The sequence below is a fragment of the Chiloscyllium punctatum genome, chromosome 22 (assembly GCF_047496795.1).
Source record: "Chiloscyllium punctatum isolate Juve2018m chromosome 22, sChiPun1.3, whole genome shotgun sequence".
Classification (NCBI taxonomy): domain Eukaryota; kingdom Metazoa; phylum Chordata; class Chondrichthyes; order Orectolobiformes; family Hemiscylliidae; genus Chiloscyllium; species Chiloscyllium punctatum.
This window is the reverse complement of record NC_092760.1, coordinates 61,384,112-61,407,211: the sequence shown is the minus strand read 5'-3', so window position 1 is coordinate 61,407,211 and position 23,100 is coordinate 61,384,112. Positions and strand designations below refer to the sequence as shown.

Below are 23,100 nucleotides of genomic sequence, written 5' to 3'. Positions count from 1 at the left end.
CTGATATTCTGTAATGAAAATGATGAAGTTACTCTACAGTGTGGTACCTGCGATTATCAGACTTGGACTTAATTCAGCCAGAGCACTAACACAATCAGAAAGACATTATGTCCAGATCGAGAAAAAGTGGCCTGGCCATTGTCCTACATTGTGAACATTTTCATCAAGGTCACTTTGTGTCTTCAAAGTAGTTAATTAAGTCCACCCACAAGCCACTTCAGAGCATTTACCTCAAACCACTACTATCTGCTCTAAAGTGTCTGCAAAAAAATGGTATTCCAGTTACAGAGGTATCATCTGGTTGTAACATACAAGTGAAGAAAACAGATACAGATTGCAGACATGATGTTGAAAGCAGCTGTCCCAGTGAGAAAAGTGGAGAATGCTACAACAGAGTGTGAAACCTTCCAGACTCAAGGTGAAGCTAAAGCTCATCGTGTTGTGGAAGTCACCAACCCAACCCAGCAGACAATTTAACAGACAAGCACCTAGTTCATATCAAACATGCTGTCTAAGCAGATACAGTTCACCAAGGGTTGCAAAAAGTAATGATAAAACAGTGGCCAGAGACCATCAAGAACACACCAGTTTCTATAAGAGCACACTGGTCACATCAAGGTGATTTGACAGCACAAGGTGGCATATTGTACAAAGGAAATGGAGTCATTATCAGGAAGGAGTAGCTGAGAGGAGAGATGCTGAAGTATATACATGCAGCCAGCAATGAACAGGAAGATAATAAAAGATGATCTCCACTGACCAAACGTGAGCAACAGAATCAAGGACCATATCAACCAGTACAGTGTTTGCAGTGAATACCAAGTCAAGTAAGCTTGAGAGCTGGTGATAGCATGTGACATCCAAGAAACTCCAATGGATGAAGCTGGTATTAAATCTCTTCAAACTCTCAGGAACTGATGACCTTGTCACAGTTGGCTACTATTCTGACTTGGGAAGTACACCAATTGACTTTAATGGTTACTGCTAGGATTGTCAAATGCCTAAAAGCACAGTTCAGTCTTATGGCATTCCTGACATTGTCAGGAGCAGCAATGGCCTTCAATTCAGGAGTGAAGAATTCAGTCACTTAAAGTCATAGAGTCATAGAGATGTACAGCACGGAAACAGACCCTTCGGTCCAACTCGTCCATGTCAACTAGATGTCCCAACCCAATCTAGTCCCACCTGTCAGCACCCAGCCATTATCCCACCAAACCCTTCCTATTCATACACCCATCCAGATGCCTTTTAAATGTTGCAATTGTACTAGCCTCCACCATTTCCTCTGGCAGCTCATTCCATACACATACCACCCTCTGCATGAAAATGTTGCCCCTTTGCTCCCTTTTAAATCTTTCCCCTCTCACCCTAAACCTATTCCCTCTAGTTCTGGACTCCCCCACCCCAGGGAGAAGACTTTGTCTATTAATCCTATCCATGTCCCTCATGATTTTATAAACCTCTATAAGATCACCCCTCAGCCTCCGATGCTCCAGGGAAAACAGACCCAGCCTATTCAACCTCTCCCTATGGCTCAAATCCTCCAACCCTGGCAGCATTCTTGTAAATCTTTTCTGAACCCTTTCAAGTTTCACAATATCCTTCCAACCGGAGGGAGACCAGAACTGTATACAATATTCCAAAAGTGGCCTAACCAATGTCCTGTACAGCTGCAACATGACCTCCCAACTCCTGTACTCAATACTCTGACCAATAAATGAAAGCATACCAAACGCCTTCTTCACTATCCTATCTCCCTGCGACTCCCACTTTCAAGGAGCTATGAACCTGCGCTCGAAGGTCTCTTTGTTCAGCAACACTCCCTAGGACCTTGAAAGATTGGGACATTGAACACTGCACATCATTCCCATACAGTCCCAGTCAAATGGAAAGGTTGAGGCGGCAGCAAAAATTACTAAAGGGATCATAAGGAAACCTGACAAATCCCTCATGGATGGCCTTGCTGCATTAAACCCAAGTCCGATAATCGGAGGTATCCCACTGGAGAGTAACTTCATCATTTTCATTGCAGAATGTCAGCACTGGCATTGCATGACATATACAAGGCTATCCTTGAATGGAGAATTACTGAAGGCACACTATTCTTCCAGCAGTGAAAAGCTACTGAAGCTGGAAATAGTGTGACTGGAAAAAATTAAACAGTAAATAATTAAAATGAAACAGTAGCAACCCGAATTTCCTTTTGACATTGTATTTTAATTTTGACAAACACTTTGTCAGAGCATTGGAGACCTAGTCAAGGAACAAGCATTCAAGCAACTCAACAAAGACCAGCCCAAGTGGTAACTTGGCACCTGAGAGCGGCACTTGTCATTTTGATCGTACACAGTGAAAATGAGCATACGGATACATTGACATAATTACAGGACAATTAAGTCCCACTGCACAAGCTGTTCCTCAACTGCAGGCAGCTGACCAGGAAGAGGTGAACATATTACCTGCACAGAACACCCAGTGATCATCAGACCCAGATATCCCCAGCAACCCAACAACAGAAAAAGAACAACCCTATCCAACATTGCACCAATCATTGATCCAGGAACAACACTCCCTGGAATATAACCTAGCTGTATGCAAAAAAGAATTTAATATCTTTGAAGTCGCTGACCAAAGGGGTTAAAAAGAAGCGAGCTGATTCATCCCTCCTCCACTTGATCATAGCAACACCCAGTAGCATTCCCATTACACTACAATCACCCGAACAGCTGTGTTTGTGATGTCTCATTTTTATGAACAGCTGGCAACAGAAATATGTTAGTTCCATCTATATGCAGACTTTAGAGGAAAACAGATGTTACCTTATGTTTTTGTACAACTTCCAATTAGATCCTAAATTATGTGGAGATATCCATAATCTCATTTGCAGGGTTGTTGATGCAAACATGAGCGTGTTCATTCTAGAAATACAGCTGCTGAGCTTACACTCTCCTATACACATAAGGAAAAAAATTGCAGTTTAATATGAGAGCAGCAAATATGAATATCCAAATAAAAACCTAGTTGCCATTCCAATGCAGTAGCATGGAGCACTGTTCTGTCAGAGGGAAAGAATTGAGGGAGCACTGGACACTTAGATGGAAGGACTGAGGGAGCATTGCCCTGGTGAAGGGTCAATACTGAGGGGCTGCTATATTGGGTAGTAATCAGTGAGCATTGTGTTGTCAGAATGGGAGACCAGGGAATGCTGCACTGTCGATGCTGTACTGTCTTCATTGTCAGAGAGGCAGTACTGAGGGAGCGCTACATTGTCAGAGGGGCAGTAGAGAGGGACTGCTGCACTGTCAGAGGGTGAGTACTGTGACAGCACTGCACTGTTGGAGGACAGTACTGAGGGAACGCTGCCTTGTCAGAGGGGGAGAACTGAGGGAATCCTGCACTGTTAGAGGGTCAGTACTGAGGAAGTGCTGCATTGTCAGGGGGGAGAATTGAGGAAGTGCTGCACTGTCGGAGGGCGAGTACTGAGGGAGTGCTGCACTGTCAACTGGCAAGTACTGAGACAGCACTGCACTGTCAGAGGCACAGTACTGAAGGAGTGCTGCATCATCAAAGAGGGAGAACTGAGGGGGTGCTGCATTGTCAGAGGGGGACAATCAGGAACTGCTGCACTGTTGGAGGGACAGTGCATTGTCAGAAGGGCCGTATTGAGGAAGTAAACAGTTGGAGGAGCTGTCTTCCGGAAGGAACTTAAGCGCAAGATTTGTCAGCCCTCTCAAATGAGCATTAAGTAATGTAGGACATTTTCTCCTGTGGGCAATATTTATGTTTTAATCAACATTATCAAAATATTTATAATGTCACCATTATCCATTTGTTATTTGCATGAGATTGCAATGTGTAAACTGGCTGATATTTCTTGCACTACTCTTCAAGAAGCTTTTGATATGTGTTTTGGGACTTTCTGAGGTTGTGAAAGGTGCTACATCAATGCAATTTCTTTTTTTTTTGAAGAGACAGGCCATGTGAGGTTGTGGAATATTTGAATGAGTTGAAGAGCTATTTCTTTGAGGACCACCTAACTGAATCAAACTATTTTCAGTGCATGAACAAAAACTCAAGTGGAGGCCAGTTTCTGATACAGTGCTGAAGTGATTCATTCACAGTTTGTTCATTCAGAACCCAGTGCTAATAACCAGAACACTGAGGGTTCAAATCCCTCTGTAGATACTTTAAAATTTGGATTTCATTTTTTAAAAATCTGGAACTTAAAAGCATATCTTAGTAAATGTGACATGAAGCTGTCAGACTGTCAATAAAACCCCAGCTAGCCTTTTTTTAAAATTTCTGTTTAATCTGTGCCACTGTCCCTTCCAGACTTTTTAAGTTTTCTGTGAATTCTCTTAAGTGGGTGTAAGATGAAGACCAATCCAAAAGGCAGTTTGTGATTTAATTCCTTATCTTTCTGAAGATTATGTCTGACTTTCTTTTGCACATGACTGCATCTGCTTTGCAAGATGCATGCACAAAAATGCTATCTTCCCAAGCATTTAAAATAATGACCTTGGATTTGCTTTGAGTGTGGTGTTGGGAATGTGGCTCATGTTAAATTCATTCACTTTTCATCAGGTTGGTCACACAATGTGTCCATTGAACAGGAATACAATTAATTGAAAGAGACTGCCTTCAGCTGTGGATTACCTTGACCCCAGACTTCCTTTGTGTCAGAAATATCCTGTCGTTAACTTATCCAACATCTGAGGAGCTGGTAGTTTTTAAGCATTGCAAATGTGTTGGTAACAGACACCTTGACTGAGGGAGGCTTTGGATCAGAAAGTATTAGTCATCTGACTCTTTGTTCCTAAGAATTTGAATTTTGGTTGCACTGTGAGGCTCCCACTCCTGAGAATCTCGGCTGGAATTTCAGAAAGGCTAGACTGGAATTTATTGCTTTTCAGAAGCCATGTTTTACTTGGGAAAGATATAGATTAGGGCTGAGCAATGACTGGTTATTACAGTAGGGAAAGAAGACACGTTTTCTTCAAATACACCCACAGTACAGTTCCTAAACTCCTGCTTTCTCACTCCCACAGTCCGCCGACTCACTCCCAAATTCCCCCAATTCTCTCCCATACTTCCCGAACTCATTTGAAGCTCCCCAGACTCACTCCAATCATCCCCCAACTCACTCCAATCTCAGAATCCTCATAGAATGCCCACAGTGCAGAAGCAGGCCATTTGGCCCATCCAGTCTTCAACACCCTCCAAAGAGCATCCCACTCAGACCCATTCCCCTTCCCACCTCAATCTTATTCCGTGTAATGCTGTATTTCTCATGACTAATCCACCTAACTTTCACATCTCTGCACACTATGTTCAGTTTAGCATGGTCAATCCACCCAATGTTTGTATCTTTGGACGGTTGGAGGAAAACCAACAGACATGGAGAGAACATGCAAACTCCACACAGACAGTTGCCTGAGGGTGGAATCGAACCCGAGTCCATGATGCTGTGGGACAGCAGTGCTAATCACTGAGCCACAGTGCTGCCCTCCACCTCCTAACTCACTCCAATCTCCTTTTCATGCAATTTCTCTTGCTCAACTCCCAGTTCCAATCTGAAACCTCTCCTGTTGCTGCCCTTTGATCATCTGACTTTGATGTGATAGTACTTAGACTGAAAAAAACTGATATATTGTGGTATATTACTCTCAGCATAATAGACAGCCAAAGACACTTCACAGGAACATTAGATATCGAGTGTGATTAAGGAGTAATTTCTAAGGATCATCTTAGAGGAGGAAAGGGAGGTAGAGACACAGAGGGATTTAAGGAGGGTTGTAAAAGGTGCTAGAAAAATACATGTTTTAATCAAACACATCAAATTGATGGTCAGGAGTAGGCCAGGTTGTCCTTTGAACCAGAGCGCCCCCCCTCCCCCCCACCATGTGACTGGAACATTTTGGCTAGATGCTTCCTCAATAACCCTCAGACCCCACACTCATATATCTCAGAGAAGTTGATGAAGTGAAGGGTTTAAATGTGATATTTGCAAAAGAACAATGCAACAAATATTTATACTTCTCATTTGAACTGGTCTGCAGCCATCAGCGCTACATTTGGGAATTTGGGTCCAAAGTCTGTAATTCTCAAACCCTTGTGTTTACATTCCCATGCTGCCTGTCTGGTTGGGTGAAGTTTCACTGTGGAAATGCTATTTTACCCCAGTGTGCTAAGAATAATGGAGTGTATGTTCCCAACACAAAAACGGACACTGTGCTCCATCTGCACATGGACAGTTGTACCTGTGACATCATGCCAACACAACATTACATTTGTCAGGTCCAGGAAAACACAGCAGCAACTATACAAATAAAATTTATGGTCTATACATTTCTTTGGCAGGAGAGACCCTGCTTTCAGTGAAAAGAAGGCTGATTAATTGTCAGACAACGTCACACTGCAATTGTGCAGAGATAATGCTCCTTATCAGTCACCAGAAGCACAATTTGCGGATTGATTACAAATTGTTGCTGTTTTTCATGGATTTTATAACTAGTTTAAAATTTAATGTGAGAAATAGCTGCTGACTGGTCTTGTTCCCTGCTTGCAATGATTTTCAGCCTCAGTCATTTTGCCATTTCATTCAGGAGCATTTCTCTCATTACTCAGGGACTGCAATGCTCCGCCTGCTGGTGACAGTACCCATAAACGCAGAATACACAATGCTCACACTGTTGTGAAATAACTTGTTCATCTGCTTAAGCATCTTTTTACACTATTATAATTCCGGATGTACAACCTCATTTTACCCATCAGACTCGCATCAGTGACCACACTCCAAAGCTGTAAATACTTTGGGATGTCTCAAGGACGTGAAAAGCATTATATCAAAGTAAATTCTTTGTCCCCCTTTCTTTCCAGAGGTTCCGCAGAAGCTAGAGGAGAATGTGCCTGCTGATACCTTTACTGATTCCTTACTCTTCGCCCACTGGGGTCATGACCTTTCTCCTGAAAATCGGAGGGTTGCTTTGAAGAAGTTCCAATACTACGGCTACAACAGCTACCTCAGTGACCTACTGCCATTGGACAGGTCCATCCCTGACCTCCGACCAGATGGGTATGTTATATGTAAGACACTGGTGTAATTGTTTGGTTTTCCAGGATGTAGTTAAAACAGAGGTGAGCCTGAATTTCCTGGGGTCTTTTGAGGTGTGACCCAAATAGACCATCTACCTTAACTCTTGTGTGATATTGGCAGAACCCCCACAGCAAAAGACCAGACTCTCCTCAACTGAAACAATACCATTGGCTGTCAATATTGTTCAAGGTCCATCTTGTTCATCTTCTACCATCCTGGTGGTCACATTACTTGGTTTGGGTCCACTTTTGGATCTTATTTGGATGTCCCTGTGGGTAATTTGCAGTATGGTATATATTAGGAAGGTTTTCTCTACCTAGGGATGACTATTCTGACTCTAGCAGATTTCCTTTTAGTTACACTATGATACATACCATACAGTGAGGTAGTAGATCTACCTTTGGCACAGACTGTTCCTTGGGTTCTCTTCTCAGAGTTGATCACATGACTGCTCCTGTCATTGGTACACCATCACATAGATCACGATCTCATTTCTTTACCCACACTAAACAATCCCAATCAGTGACTCTATAATAGAGCTAGATCTGAGGTAAGGAGTACCTCAATGATGGCAATCTTTGAAAAGCATAAGTCCAAAATCAACTGGTCCTTCCCAGCTTGTTAAATTTGTCATTTTTCTAATTGCTCATGCCAGTGTTACCTGAATGCAATAGATCTGTTGTGAATGTCATCGAATGAACAATTCCAATCTTCCTCATGAGTCAGTACTATAGAATGACACCTCAATCATTGAAGTATTTTTTTTCACAGAGTATATTTGATTTTATTCACTTCAAACAGGCTCTGTCCTCTGGTTTTACTGTTGTGGCCATACTATGGCTTTAAGAGGTGTACTTTGTCCCTTTCTTTGAAGAGACATTTTAAGACAGAGGTCCCAAGTTGTCAATTGTAAAGTAAACCGATTTTTTTTAAAGTGGGAATAATAGAAGCAGCCTGAATGGGTGGGGCATGCTCCCACAGAACCAGGATTTTTAATTTTGGTTTTTCAGTAGTTGCAGTTGTGGGGTCTGAAAGCAGCATTTGGAAGCTGCAGTACACATCTCCCTGCTTCTCTCTCTCTCCCTTTCTCTCTCTCTCTCTCTCTCTCACACACAGAGTTTACTCTTGATGTTTTCATCCTGGACCGGAGGATTGCCTGTGAGACAATCTATTTTACTGGACTTGCCTTTTTCAAGAGGCTGTTTATGGGATGTTACAATATTTATTATGTTTATCTACTATGTTTAGTAGTCAAATAATCTGTTATTTTGTGAACTTTTTCAAAAGGGTTAAGTTATCCCAATTTTTGTTTTTAGTATTTTAACTATAGTGTATGAATCAAGTGTGTTCTATTCAAATCTGATAGTTTGACTAATCAAATTGCATTCAGAATGCAATGCCTGGTATTTGCCTTTAAAACATGAAACTGAAGAATCTAGATTGTCTTCTTAATATATTTTGAGGAGGTTTAATCTGGTCCATAACACTATTCTGGAAAAGGTAAAACACTTAGTCATGCTCCATGTTATCACTAGTTCTTTTGAACCCTTAAAAACAGTAATTGTATTATCTCTAACAGGAGATGCTAAGTTTGATTTGGGTGATAGCAAAATGAGCAAGAGCAAATTGATAGCTTAGCCATAGAGTCATCGAGATGTACAGCACGGAAATGTTCCCTTCGGTCCAACCCGTCCATGCCGACCAGATATCCCAAACCAATCAGTCCCACCTGCCAGCACCTGGCCCATATCCCTCCAAACCCTTCCTATTTATATACCCATCCAGATGCCTTTTAAATGTTGCAATTGTACTTGCCTCCACCACTTCCTCGAGCAGCTTATTCCATACACGTACCATCCTGAGTGAAAAAGTTGCCCCTTGTGTCTCTTTTATATCTTTCCCCTCTCACCCTAAATCTATGCCCTCTAGTTCTGGACACCCCCACCCCAAGGAAAAGAACCTTGTCTATTTATCCTATCCGGGGCCCTCATGATTTTATAACCCTCGATAAAGTCCTCCCTCAGCCTCCGACACTCCAGGGAAAACTGCCCTAGCCTGTTTAGCCTCTCCCTATAGCTCAAATCCTCCAACCCCGGCAATATCCTTGAAAATCTTTTCTGAACCCTTTCAAGTTTCATAACATCCTGCTGATAGGAAGGAGACCAGAATTGCATGCAATATTTCAAACGTTGCCTAACCAATGTTCTGTACAGCCGCAACATGACCTCTCAACTGCTATACTCGATGCTCTGACCAAAAAAGGAAAGCACACCAAATGCCTTCTACACTATCCCATCTACCTGCAACTCTGCTTTCAAGGAACTATGAACCTGCACTCCAAGGTCTCTTTGTTCAGCAACACTCCCTAGGACCTTCCCATTAAATGTATAAGTCCTGCTAAGATTTACTTTCCCAAAATGCACCACTTCACACTTATCTAAATTAAACTCCATCTGCCACTCCTCAGCCCATTGGCCCATCTGATCAAGATCCCGTTGTAATCTGAGGTAACCTTCTTAGCTGTCCACTACACCTCCAATTTTGGCGTCATCTGTAAACTTACTAACCAAACCTCTTAAGCTCACATCCAAATCAATTCTATAAACGATGAAAAGTAATGGACCCAGCACCGATCCTTTTGGCACGCCTTTGGTCACAGGCCTGTGGTCTGAAAAGCAACCCTCCACCATCACCCTCTGTCTTCTACCTTTGAGCCAGTTCTATATCCAAATGGTGAGTTTTCCCTGCATCCCATGAGATCTAACCTTACCAACCAGTCTCCAATGGGGAACCTTGTTGAACGCCTTACTGAAGTCCATATAGATCCCCTTAGGAAGGACAAGTTCAGGATTTCCATTACAGTGATATCACAGCGATATTGACACATTGGTATAGGTTTCCCAAACTTTCTGAAAACTAATGAAACCAACACAAGACTTTCTTAGATTTCATAGCTCCTGAATCCAGGTACACGAATGGCAAAAAAGCACCCCATGTTCTTGTGTCTGTCATCCAGCTGGAGACCTTTTGGTGCCAGTTCATTTTGGGTCTCTCTCTTTCTCTTCTACGTCAAGCAGGAGCTCACAGCATGACCTGATGGCCCAGAATGCAATGAGCAAAGTCAGGTGACATAGCAGAGTGAGCTGAGCCAGAGGATAGGTGAATATCGATGCCGTTCTGAGCATTTTTGTATTTCTTTGTAAATTTGATTCTTTTCTGCCTTAACGCAAGACCATAAGGATATAGGAGCAGATTTAGGCCTTGCAGCCCACTGAGTCTACCCTGCAAAAGCAGGATGAGAATTTAAAGTTGAAGGACTCAATGTATAGCTGGTGCAGAAGTGAAGACACTTGGTGTGACTTAGAGCATGGGCAGCAGAGCTTTAAATGAGATCATATTTCTGCAGGGAGGCAAGTTGGGAAGGGAGCCAGAAGTGATTTGAGTCTGAATGTTACAAAGGCATAGATTGGAGTTTCAGCAGCTGATATAGTCCTACATGAGCAACAAAACACCTTTTAATAACATGTTACTTTCCAAATAAAAAGTGTGCTACCAAAATTGCAAATTGATGTGGAGATGAGTTAAGATACAGAGTGATGAATCACTGCTGGAGTCCGACTCTCTGGTCTCACTTTTGGCCCCCACTACTCTATTTTGAGTTCAGACTAATTCTTATTTTATAGTGTCTCCCTCCTCGCCTACCATCACCACATCTCCTCTGGCCTCACATCCTGGGTGTAAAGCCAAGCTCAGTGCCTGTCCAAATTCAAGCAATTCCCATGTGAATTGCACCTCACTGGAAAGCACTATCTGAATCAGAAGGATGTGGGTTCATGTCCCGTTCCAAAGGCTTGAACAGTGAACTTGTCCTGTCGGGCCCACTGTAGTACTGATTGAATGCTGCACTTTTCACAGATGGCTATCTCTGAGCTGAATTGTTGAAGATAGTTGGGTATAAAATATCCCAGGGCCATAAATTCAAAGTAGGGAGGAGAATTCTTCCTGGTATCCTGGTTCATACTTATCCCTCGGCCAACAGCACTCAAAACAGATCACATGGCTATTCCCTCCTTGCTGTGATCTTGCTGTGTACAGTTTTTTACATGACAACAATGACTATACTTTAAAAATATTTCACTGGCTGTAAAACACTTGGTGATGTCTTGAACTCATGAAAGGCGCTATAGAAACCCAAGTCTTCCTAATTTATGTATTTCTGGAACCATTCCTTTCATCCTGATAGTCAATTGATCTCAAAACTACCATCCAAACAGAAGCTTTGGGCTGAAGCAAACAAGAAATTGGCAACAAAACCCTTTTTAATTAAAGCAACAAAATGCTTTGATACTAGCCTCTTTCTCCAAGCATTTCTGTAAATGAAAGAAACAATCTGTGTGCTTGAAAATCAAAACAGCTCTGTTCCAGGAAGGGCTAAGATTTCAACTCAGTACCTCATCCAAAGCCAGCATTTAACAGTTTTACAAAACTAACAGTGACACACTGCCAATAGTCATTGCTGCAGCTCTGCAGCTAATCAGTGCACTTATCAATGGAGCATATTGATTCAAACTATAAAAGAACAAATTCTCCTGGTTGTGTGCTTATTTCCTTGGATGGCTCATATAAAGAGGAATATTGCCAAAGATTACGAGTAGCCAGTCTTCAGGCTGCCTGTTCTCAATTAAGAATTGGGTTTAACTCTACACGGTCATCACAAACTGGGTAATTAAAAAAGAAGCAGTTTTTTATTCATTTTGGAACTGGGAAGCTCCACTATCTTAACCTGTTGTCCTGAATAGGCCACAAAGCCACCTGCTAACACCAGCCTGGGCCATTTTGTTCCAAATAGACGCTGGTTCTTCATAAAACTTTTTGAATATTAATTCACTGGAGCTGGGAGTCACTGACTAGACCAGTATTTATTGCCCATCCCTAATTTCCCTTGAGAAGATAGAAGTAAGCTATTAATGTAGCACTGTCATAAGCTAAGAATAGTTACCAGGTAAAGCACTTTGGACACTTTTTTACATTAGGGATACTATAGAAATGCAAGCTTGGTGTTGTGGGATTGAGCAAGTTACTGATGCAAGTTCATCTCATTTGGCATGAGCCTGTAAGTCAATGGGCATTGACAATATATTTAAACAGATGGGCTGAATGTCCTGAATGCTATGGAGTTATCAGTGGGATTCCCATGCCTATGGTTTAGGAATACAAGCAACATTTTCAACAAGAAAGAAACCTTCAGGATGTACCCTGTATGCAATAATAAGCACCATATTCTGCATGTTAACCTGTTCAATGCAAGGTGTGCCAAGGTTCTTTCAATTCATCATTCAACCTACTAGAACATTACAGCACAGTTCAGGCCCCTCTGTCCTCCATCTAGCACCAACTTGTGAAACCAATCTGAAGCCCATCAAATCTACACTATTCCAATATTATCCATATGTTTATCCAATAACCATTTAAATGTCCTTAAAGTTGGCAAGTCTACTACTGTTGCAGGCAGGGCATTCCACGCCCTTACTATTAGTCTGTGTTTGCTGACACAATATTGCTGAAATGAGGCACATCTTGCTGAAATGCTTCATCTTACACTCTCAGGACAAACAGAAGGATGTCAAATTTCAAACAACCATAGTGATTTATGCCACAGGTCCTGATGTGTTAACAGATTAACTAAGGCATTGCCATGGAAAAAGCAATGAGGCACTTTTAAGTTCGCCATGCTTCGGGATAATTCAGAAAGGCACTAGGCTTGAACAAATTCCTTTTATTTTCAGAAAATAGGTCCTTGCCTATGAATTATTGTTGTTCAAAATGGTTGTTAGTGAAGCTTTTAGAGCACTTGGTATTGTTTACTAAGTGTGGCCCGATTGCAGAAACACATTGAATTGTAGACATTTTGTTTGGTGTTTTGCAAATGCATGCTGGTTGAGTACAGTTTGAATTCTATTGGTTATGAATAACCAGAGGAATGTGTTTAATTTGGTCAACTGATTCTGGCACATGAATCACTGTGGGGAATGGATAGTGTAGCTTGGCAAAGAGCCCAGACTCATGAAAGAATTACCTGATTTTGAGTTTGTTTTGACAGCTGGAGAGAACTGTTGGATTTGCTTGATTGACATCTTTAAGCAGTTATAGTAAATGATTCCTTATGTCATTTCTTTTGTCAATGTTTAAGTGATCACTTGCACAGGATTAAGAGGAATGAAGCATTTGAAGCCTCTGTTATCGATTCTTTAATTGCCTATTTGATTAACCCTTTCAGAGGAATTTTTTCACTGTTATTGTTACATTTATTAATTCTGCATGTGGTTATCTGGATCAATGGAGATGGAAGAGCCATGTGACAGAAGAAATCACACTAAGTGGGCACTTGGGGACTCTCCTCATATAGAGATCTGTTCCATTGCTAGAGAGGTACCTGTAGACCGCAGCAATTTCATGCAGTCAGGCCTCCTATCTGGTCTTCACACCATGTTTTCCTCAACCCATTTTGAAATGTTTTCCTCATTTTGCCCATCCAATCACTCCCCCCTCCACCTTCTCCAGTAAGTCTGGATAGATTCTTGAGTTTGAAAATCAGCCAGGCTAAGGAATGTGCTTGCAGTGGTGGAGATGCCAATCCCATTCTGAAGGCCAATGCAGGCTAATGACTTTATATGTCAAGTGATGTGACATTTTATTGTCAAGCTCCCTGGACCACAGAAGCTTTGGGTTCATTCACTTCACAGGTATCATATTGAAATAATGAAATCTCTGCTCTTTACCCCTTCTAATGCACCATCTGTCTGTGCCAATTTCTAAGGTGTCATTTGGGCAGAAAAGACCCACATTTTCCCCTTAAGCTGAGACTTTTCTCTGTCAGTACGTCCATGCTAACTTCCATTCTGGGCCAATTGTGTTTGAGGCACTGTATCTCAAATAGCTGTTTGATGGCACTTGGGTTTTCTGCAGCAACGTTAGCAATGGTTCTTCCATTCCCTTCAATTCTGATAGAGCATGTGTGCTGAAATGGTCCGACAAATGTAGCCTGGTGATTTTGATGATGTGTAAATTTACTTTTACCTTCATTTTTGGGATGTGAGCATCATTGATATCTTAGAACATCACGGTTGCCCTGAGAAGTTCGCAATGAGTCTTCTACCTGATGAGGTTTGTTACAACTGAGACACTGCTGATTCATTTTAGAAAGTAGTGAAGAGTTAGCATTGACATGTGACTGGAGTCACCTATGTGCCCAGACTGGGTAAGGGTGAGGGTTTCCTTCTCTAAAGGACAAATTTACCCTTAACCTTGCTGTTTTCCAGCTTTCCCCACAAATGAAGTCCTTCATCCCATCACCATTCTAGTAAACCTCTTCTGCACCCTCTCATATCCATTGACCTTCTTCCTAAAGTGTGGCTGCCAGAATTGTATGCAATATTTTATCTGAGCTAACCAGTCTTTTTATTAAGGTTTAAATTTCCTACTTGCATATTCATTGTCTCGACTTACAAAACCAAGCTTTTTCTACTTGTCTTGCCATCGATAATGAAAAATTGTTTACACAGTCTCTCTCTTTTCTCACAAACACTTTAGAATGCTAATATTAAATTGGAATAGCTTCTTCTGAACTTTGGAATGAAGTAATGTGAGAATCCTCTACATGTGATTCTGAATCAAGCTCACATCTTCAGTGTTGAGAAGAACTAAATTCCATTCACACTCCATTATAGTTTGTAATTTCAAAATGAAACATGAGTTTAGAGTGAAAAAGAGAGAAACATTTAAATGTTATTCCATATAACTAGTTTCTCTTTCTGATTGTGTTGTTCTAGATGCAGTAACCTCACCTACCCAGCAAACCTCCCTCAAATCAGTGTGGTTTTTATCTTTGTTAATGAAGCTCCTTCTGTTGTTCTACGCTCCATGCATTCAGTGATATCCAAAACCCCAGTTCACCTCCTCAAGGAGATTGTGCTAGTCGATGACCACAGTAACAATGGTAAGTAGATGGCAATTGTTTGTGGCTGGGATGTAGCATAGACTTATAAGAAGCATTTTTTTTGAACAGCAAGTGTCAATTAGGCCCAATTAATTCTTTGCAGAGTTCTCAACCTTTCCTTCTAACTATTCCCCCATCTCAATAAACCCATCTGCAAGTATATTCGATTTATTTAAAGTTTCTCCAAGTAATTTACAATAGTGATTATTGTTCTTTTCTATAAATATTAGTAGATCTCCTTCAATTAGTAGATAAACACACAGTTACAACACAGCATTATAAGGCCAGGAACATTAAATCCTATATAGTATGGGAGTATGTATGTGTGTGTATTGTGCAAGCTGATGTACATGTACATTATGTTCATGTCTGTGACTGTGTTTGATTGTGTGGTTAGTGATCATGTTTTGTGTTTGCTTGAGTTTATGTGTTACAGAATGTGCATGATTTCCCCACATATGCAAGTAAGCATGCATGGATGTGTTCTTTAATTCACTCATGGAATATGGTAATTATTTAATTGCCTAACACTAGTTGCATTTGAGAAGATGCAAGGTGTTGCCTTCTTGAACTGCATCAGTCCTTGGGCTGCAGGAAATCAGCGTGAATTCAGGGAGGAAATTCCAGTGTCTTGACTGAGCAGCAATAAACAGTCAGCAATATTATTCCAAGTCAGGATGGTATAAAGCTTTAGAGGGATACCTGAAGGTAGTGGTGCTCCCATGCATTTACTGCCTGTCTTTCTGAGTGATAGGAGTTGGAGGTTTGGAAGGTGCTATCAAAGGAACCTTGGTGAGTTGTTGCAGTATCTCTTGTAGATGGTGGACAATGCTGACACTGTGTGTTGGAGTAGAAGACAATGAATGTCAAATGTTGTGGATGAGGTGACAATCAAGCTTTGTCATAGATAATGTCAAGCTTCTTGAGTATTTGTAGAGCTGTACTCATCCAGGTGAATAGAGAGTATTCCATCACACTCCTGACAAGCCTTGTAGATGGTTGACAAGCTTTGGGGAGTAGGGAGAGAGTTACTTCCTTGAGAATAGGAGTTGGGATGTCATATTGACATTGGACAGGACATTGGTGTCCAATTCCAGTTATAGGAAGTATATTATAAAGCTATTATTATTAAGGATAGGAAGGATATTGTTAAGAGTTCAGAAAAGATTTACCACAATGTTGCCAGGAATGGAGGGTTTGAGTTATAAGGAGAGGATGGATATGCTGGGACTTTTTTCACAGGAGCATAGGAGGTTTAGGGGTGACCTTATAGAGGTTTATAAAATCATGAGGGGTATAGATAAGGTGAATGACAGGTTTCTTTTCCCCAGGGAGGAGGACTTCAAGACTAGGGATTATATTTTTAAGGTGAGAAGAGAAAGCTTTTAAAAACATGACGGGCAATATTTTTACACAGAGAGTGGTCCGTGTGCAGAATGAACTTCCAGAGCCAGTACAGTTACGACATTTAAATAACATTTAAATAAGTACATGAATAAGAAATGTTTGGAGCGATATGAGCCAAGTGCAGACAGGCGGTACTAGTTCAGTTTGGGATTATGGTCGACATGGGCTGGTTGGACTGAAGAGTCTGTTTCCATGTTGAATGACTCAATGACTACGATTCTATGAATTCCAAGTCTGTGACATGATTAGCTGTTCTGGTTCAGTTTCTGGCTTGGACCTGCCATCTAAATATTGTAGCTACAAGAATGGCTCAGGTGCTAGAAATTCTGCTGTGTGTAGGCAAATGAAGAGGTAAAGAGCAGAGCATATAGAGTCATAGAGATGTACAGCATGGAAACAGACCCTTTGTCCAATCCGTCCATGCCGACTAGATATCCCAACCCAATATAGTCCCACCTGCCAGCACCCGGCCCATATCCCTCCAAACCCTTCCTATTCATATACCCATCCAAATGCCTCTTAAATGTTGCAATTGTACCAGCCTCCACCACTTCCTCTGGCAGCTCATTCGATATCCGTACCACTCTCTGTGTGAAAGAGTTGCCCATTAGGTCTCTGTTATATCTTTCCCCTCTCACCCTAAACCTATGTCCTCTAGTTCTGGACTCCCTGACCCCAGGGAAAAGACTTTGCCTATTTACCCTATCCATGCCCCTCATAATTTTGTAAATCTCTATAAGGTCACCCCTCAGCCTCTGACACTCCAGGGAAAACAGCCCCAGCCTGTTCAGCCTCTCCTTGCAGCTCAAATCCTCCAACCCTGGCAACATTCTTGTAAATCTTTTCTGAAGCCTTTCAAGTTTCACAACATCTTTCCAATAGGAAGGAGACCAGAAATGCATGCAATATTCCAATTGACCTTACCAATGTCCTGTACAGCCACAACATGACCTCCTAACTCCTGTACTCAATACTCTGACCAATAAAGGAAAGCATACCAAACACCGCCTTCACTATCCTATCTACCTGCAACTCCATTTTCAAGGAGCTATGAACCTGCACTCCAAGGTCTCTTTGTTCAGCAACACTCCCTAGGACCTTACCATTAAGTGTATAAGTCCTGCTAAGATTTGCTTTCCCAAAATGCAGCACCTCGCATTTACCTGAATTAAACTTCATCTGCCACTTCTCAGCCCATTGGCCCATCTGGTCAAGATCCTGTTGTAATCTGAGGTAACCCTCTTCACTGTCCACTACACCTCCAATTTATGAGAGATTATTTGATTGTTGTGGCTGATATACTCCAATGGTCATCATCGAACAATATATTTTGGATGTGAATACCAGTTACAGCTTGCATAATGGTCTTGCCCTGGACCAATCCACCATGTCAACCCTAATCACCGCAAACCATGTATCAGGAAGCAAACACTTAGAAACCTTGAGCTGCAATTATGGATTCTAAATATTACAAAGGACTATTGTTAATACAACTGCTGTACAGTTACTGTTTGTGATGTCCCATCAATTTAAGAAGGTAATAATAAATAAAAGCAATTTAAGATGGTCACTGAGACGGTGAAAAGAGTGATTAGGTTGGACAGAATGCCTTACTGCAGAGTAGTTGAGAGACCACTACTTTTTAGGGGAAAGTTGGATAAAATTTGATGCAAAATAATATAAGATTATGAGGAAATGAGGAACATTATGCCATTAGTTTACTGGAAAGCTAGTATAGAGCCTATTGGCTGAATGGCCTCTTTCTTTCCTAATTCTGGATCAAAGCAAGAGTGAAAAATCTCATTAACAAAGTGTTACATGAATTTTTTTTTGGATTGTAATTTCTTTTATTGGTTGTGAAATTTGAAAGATTCAGAAACGATTGACAACGGTGTTGCCAAGTTTGGAAGGTTTGAGCTATAGGGAGAAGCTGAATACGCTGAGGCTGTTTTCCCTGGAGCTTTGGGGTGACCTTTATAGAGGTTTATAAAATGATGAGGGGCATGGATAGGTTAAAAAGACAAGTTCTTTTCCCTGGGGTGGGGGAGTCCACTAGAGGACATAGGTTTAGGGTGAGGGTGGAAAAGATTTAAAAGAGGCAACTTTTTCACATAGAGGGTGGTGCACGTATGGAATGAGCTGCCACAAGAAGTGGTGGAGGCTGGTACAATTGCAAACTTTAAAAGGCATCTGGAAGGGTATATGAATAGGAAGGGTTTGGCGGGATATGGGCCAAGTGCTGGCAAATTGGAACAACTTAATTTAGGATATCTAGTTGGCATGGACGACTTGGACCGAAGGGTCTGTTTCTGAGCTATATATCTCTATGACTCGATGACTAAATAATTCATTCAAGGAATATGGTTCTGATGGCAAGGCTAACATTTATTACCCAGTTGAATTACCCTTGAAGTATTCATATTCTGCAGGTACACCCAGGTACGCAAGGATGCCAAGTTTTTGACCTAGTAACAATTAAGGATTATGATAAATCATTCTAAATCACAGCACAGGATCAATCGAGTATTTCAAATGTAGACAGGAACTTATCCTTTCGTGAATACAGAAGAAAAGAGGGAAACTCAGCTGAATATATTAAAGCGAGTGCTGTAGTGATTATAACGAGGTCAACCAGGTGGACATGATAAAATATGAGTTCCTGAATGGGGCTGTTAATCTGGCTGCCAGATTAGAACAGGAGTGTCAGACATCTTGTTCACTCTGAGAGCTGCTTCTGAGGGAGCTGGATGAGTGTCAAGCACTCTCTGTGTGTAAAAGAAATGGTTGACTTAATGTTGGGATACCAGCCACTGTGGAATTATTTCAAAAGCCACAACTAACAAATGGTGAATCATTGGAGAGAATGTTCTATTCCTGTTCTGATGACTCAATATTTCCCAGTAATGGCTCTATGTCTATTCTGGTGTATGTGAAATAAAATCTTCACATCCTGTAGCGTACAGGCAGAGCAAGGTGTTTTAAAAATCACTCCAACGTGACAACATCGTGAGCCACCAAGAGGTGATTTGATGCAGAAAAACACGCAGTGAGGATCTTGCAGTGATCGAAATCTGCTTTTGTTGTTATTTTTAATTGGCATCCAGCACATGAAACTTGGAGCAGCTTTCATTCCTCCGGCAGCTTTGTGTCTGTCTGTGGAAGATTTCAGAACCACTTTCAGTTCACAGAGTGACATGTTCCGTGCAGTCATATTGCCAGTCAGTAGAATGAAAGATTTTGTTTCTCAAGAGCAGAGACAGCCCTGAGGCCAGGCTTACTCTAGGAAAGAGAGAAGTGTGGCTCATACATTCTACTCATTTTCCTGACCATTCCACTCGACCCCACTTATGAATACTTTCTGGAGTAGAAAGTATACTTTCTGGGCAGTTTCTAAGGGCATCAGGATATTACAGTAGCCATTTTACTTTGATCTGGATGGCTTGGGCCAAAATTATATGCTGCTACCAGTCGTGGTGGGGCAGTTAGTGATTACATTATATTGTGCAGGACGTGCAATATGTCACGGCACGGTGGCTCAGTGGTTAGCACTGCTGCCTCACAGCACCAGGGTCCCAAATTCAATTCCATCCTCGGGTGACTGTGTGGAGTTTGCTCATTCTCCCCGTGTCTGCGCAGGTTTCCTCTGGGTGCTCCGGTTTCCTCCCACAGTGCAAAGATGTGCGGGCCATGCTAAATTGCCTGTAGTGTTAGGTGCATTAGTCGAAGGGAAATGGGTCTGGGTGGGTTACTCTTCGGAGTGCCTGTTTCCACACTGTAGGGAGTCTAATCTAATGTCAGGTTTCCTGCAATGAGATGAAAGTAGGGAACAAAAAAGGTAACAAATTCAACCACTTTATTCAAAAAGAGATGGAGATAGAAAGCAGGAAAGTACAGGCCAGTTAGCTTAACATTTATCATTGGAAAATGCCAGCAGAAACTATTCAGAAAAAAGTGAATGCCTGGCGCTTAGATAAGTTTAAGGCAATCAGGCAGAGTCAATGTGGTTTCGTGAAAGGGAAATTGCGTTTGGAAATCTATTGGATTTCTTGAAGAGTTAACACGTTCTGTGGATAAAGAGGGACTGGTGGATGTACTGTATTTAAATTATCAGAAGGCATTTGATCTAGTGCCACATCCCGTGTCACTGTGGAAATTGAAAACTTATGGCGTAGGGCTGGCATATTGGCAGGTGACGTAACTGAACAAAGGCCAGTGAGATAGATTGACTCATTTAGTGCTTTTAGAATCTGTCTTTGTCAACCTAAAGTTGGAAAATGTAATCAGAAAGGAATGTATGATCTGACATTATCTCAAAAAGGAGTTAGAGTTTTAACTTGGTACCTTGAAATGACTGTCAATGTTTTAGTAGTTAACTGAGGTGCAGGATTGATACAAGTTACTGTTCAAGGAACTGATTTGCCCACTGTTCTTATTCTAATACACACAACCATTTAGTATCAGTGACAGGTCAGATAGATGCCCTTCAGTTAGCTGTCTCTGTCTTTTGGATAATCAATATGCTTTCCTGATGCAAACAGCATAGAGTTGAACTTGATCAGTTTGAGCACTCATTTTGTGTTATTTATAGATGGTTCATGGGTCATGCTGTGTGCCAGGAAAATGTGATCTCATTGATTAACAGGGCTTCCTTTCATTTCATCACTTAACCATTCCACACCATTGAAGCCATTGAATGTGCTGAGCTAATTGTTTATTTTATGCTTAGTTTCAATAATCCTGTCTCCCATTTATTCTCCATCCCTTCCTTTTTACCTTCCCTTCTCACTTACACTATTTTCTTTTAATTTTGCATTGGAAATACATTCCAGTATATGGATGTAGTCTTAATGTATCTACTAGTTAAGGTTTTAAGGACCCAAGTGTATATTATATGTACATTTAGGTCCTAAACTGTGAATTCTCTCCCTAAATATCTCCATTTATTCTTCTTTATTATGTTCCTTAAAACCTACCTCTTTGACTAAGCTTTTGGCTACCTGCCCTCACATCTCCCTATGTAGCTTGGTATCAAATGTTGTTGAATAATTTGGCCCTTTATTGTTTACATCAAAGGTGCTGTATAACTGTGTGTTGTTATCTTGAGGGTGGGGGGGTTCTGATCAACAGGAATGTGTAATGCGTACTGGAAGTGCACTGCTGACTGATGAAATTATTGATGGTGCACAGCTGAACCAGTGCTGCTGCTTCTATGGAGAATGGTTTGTGTTGTTGTCATTCACTGAAGCCAATGAAAAGATTTGATTAATGGTATATTGAGCTCTTGGGTCACTATCTTTGCCCTCCCATACAATAAACAAGTAGATAGTTTTGTTTACAGGGTAAGTGCAGTGAAGATGGTTTTGTGGTTTAATTGTTTTACCATTGTCTTTAGGAGGAGCTGCATGAACAAATAAACTGAGGAACATTTCCTAATTTCTCAGCTTCCTTTCTGCACTGAGTGTTGTGATTTACTCATTGGCTACAAACAGAAAAAGTTAGAAACACTGAGATGAAATCATTCTTGGGAATTAAAAATTGAGCAGGGTATATAATTGAGCACTGTTGACTCCCTGTCCTCTGAAATCCATTATCACACTCAAGACTAATACACAGTCATTGCATTGCAGAGCAAAGCATTGAAGACCTATTAGAATGAGATTCTCAGTCTTGTTTTCAAATCCTTCCATGACTTCAATTCCTCCCTATCTTGCAACCTCTCTAGCCCTACAAATCTCTGAAATGTCTCCATGCTTCCAACTCTGGCCTCTTAATTCTCAGTATTCTCACCTTCAGATGTTGGGGCTGATGCATTGGAATTTCCTTCCTAAACGTCCCTGCCTCTGCATCTCTTATTTTCCTTCTAATGTACTGTTGAAAACCTACTCCTATGGCCTGGGATTTGGTCATCTGTCCTAATATTTTCTTAAATAAATACAAGCAAGTGTTACAAATGAGGGAGACATTAGTGATGTAATGGAAATGTCACTGGACTGATAAACCAGAACCTCAGGCTACACTTCTGAAGCCCTGATAGTGAAATTTGAATTCAATGAATAAAAATCAGGAATCTCTCTCTTCAGTTGGGGGTGGGCAATAAATGTTTGTCCAGCCAGCAATGTCTATACATCCCACAAACAAATTGAAAAAGAATACTCAGCAGATCCAGCAGAATCTTCAGACAGAACAACAATGCTGATGTTTCAAGTTAATGACCTTAGTCAGCTCTGAAAAGTATTAGATAATTGACTGGATTTAAACAAGTACAAAGGCAACGGGAGTGAAGAAAGTGGGGAAGATCATAATAGAGTGAGATAACAGGATGAAAGGGATGATGGTGAAAGGATGGTGCAGATTCTGTCAACCCTGCTGAGTACGTCTTTCTATTTTTATTTCAAGTTTCCAATACCCACAGTATGTTACTTTTATCCTGATGTGCAATTGTAAATAGCTCAATGGCAGTTTACAACTGAACCAACTCCAGAGAAGGCCTTAGAATGGTTTATAATGCTCAAGGCACTGTACAAGTGCGAGTTGTGGTTCCGGATTGGCTAGGAGGTTCAAGTATGATGTCGATAATGACTGATATTTCTTCAACTTGCAG

General features: G+C 41.2%; 1 protein-coding gene across 3 annotated transcripts in view; it reads left to right on the top strand.

The window, feature by feature from the left end:
- galnt18b (UDP-N-acetyl-alpha-D-galactosamine:polypeptide N-acetylgalactosaminyltransferase 18b) overlaps window positions 1-23,100 on the top strand; it is a 245,709-nt gene that overhangs the window by 94,903 nt on the left and 127,706 nt on the right. For all 3 annotated transcript variants that reach the window (XR_011963748.1, XR_011963749.1, XM_072592470.1), the window contains exons 2-3: window positions 6,880-7,075; window positions 14,926-15,092. Coding sequence is in view for 1 of the 3 variants with exons in the window: in XM_072592470.1 (XP_072448571.1) it covers window positions 6,880-7,075; window positions 14,926-15,092 (363 nt within the window). In the remaining 2 variants the exon portion in view is untranslated. The remainder of the gene's footprint in view (window positions 1-6,879; window positions 7,076-14,925; window positions 15,093-23,100) is intronic.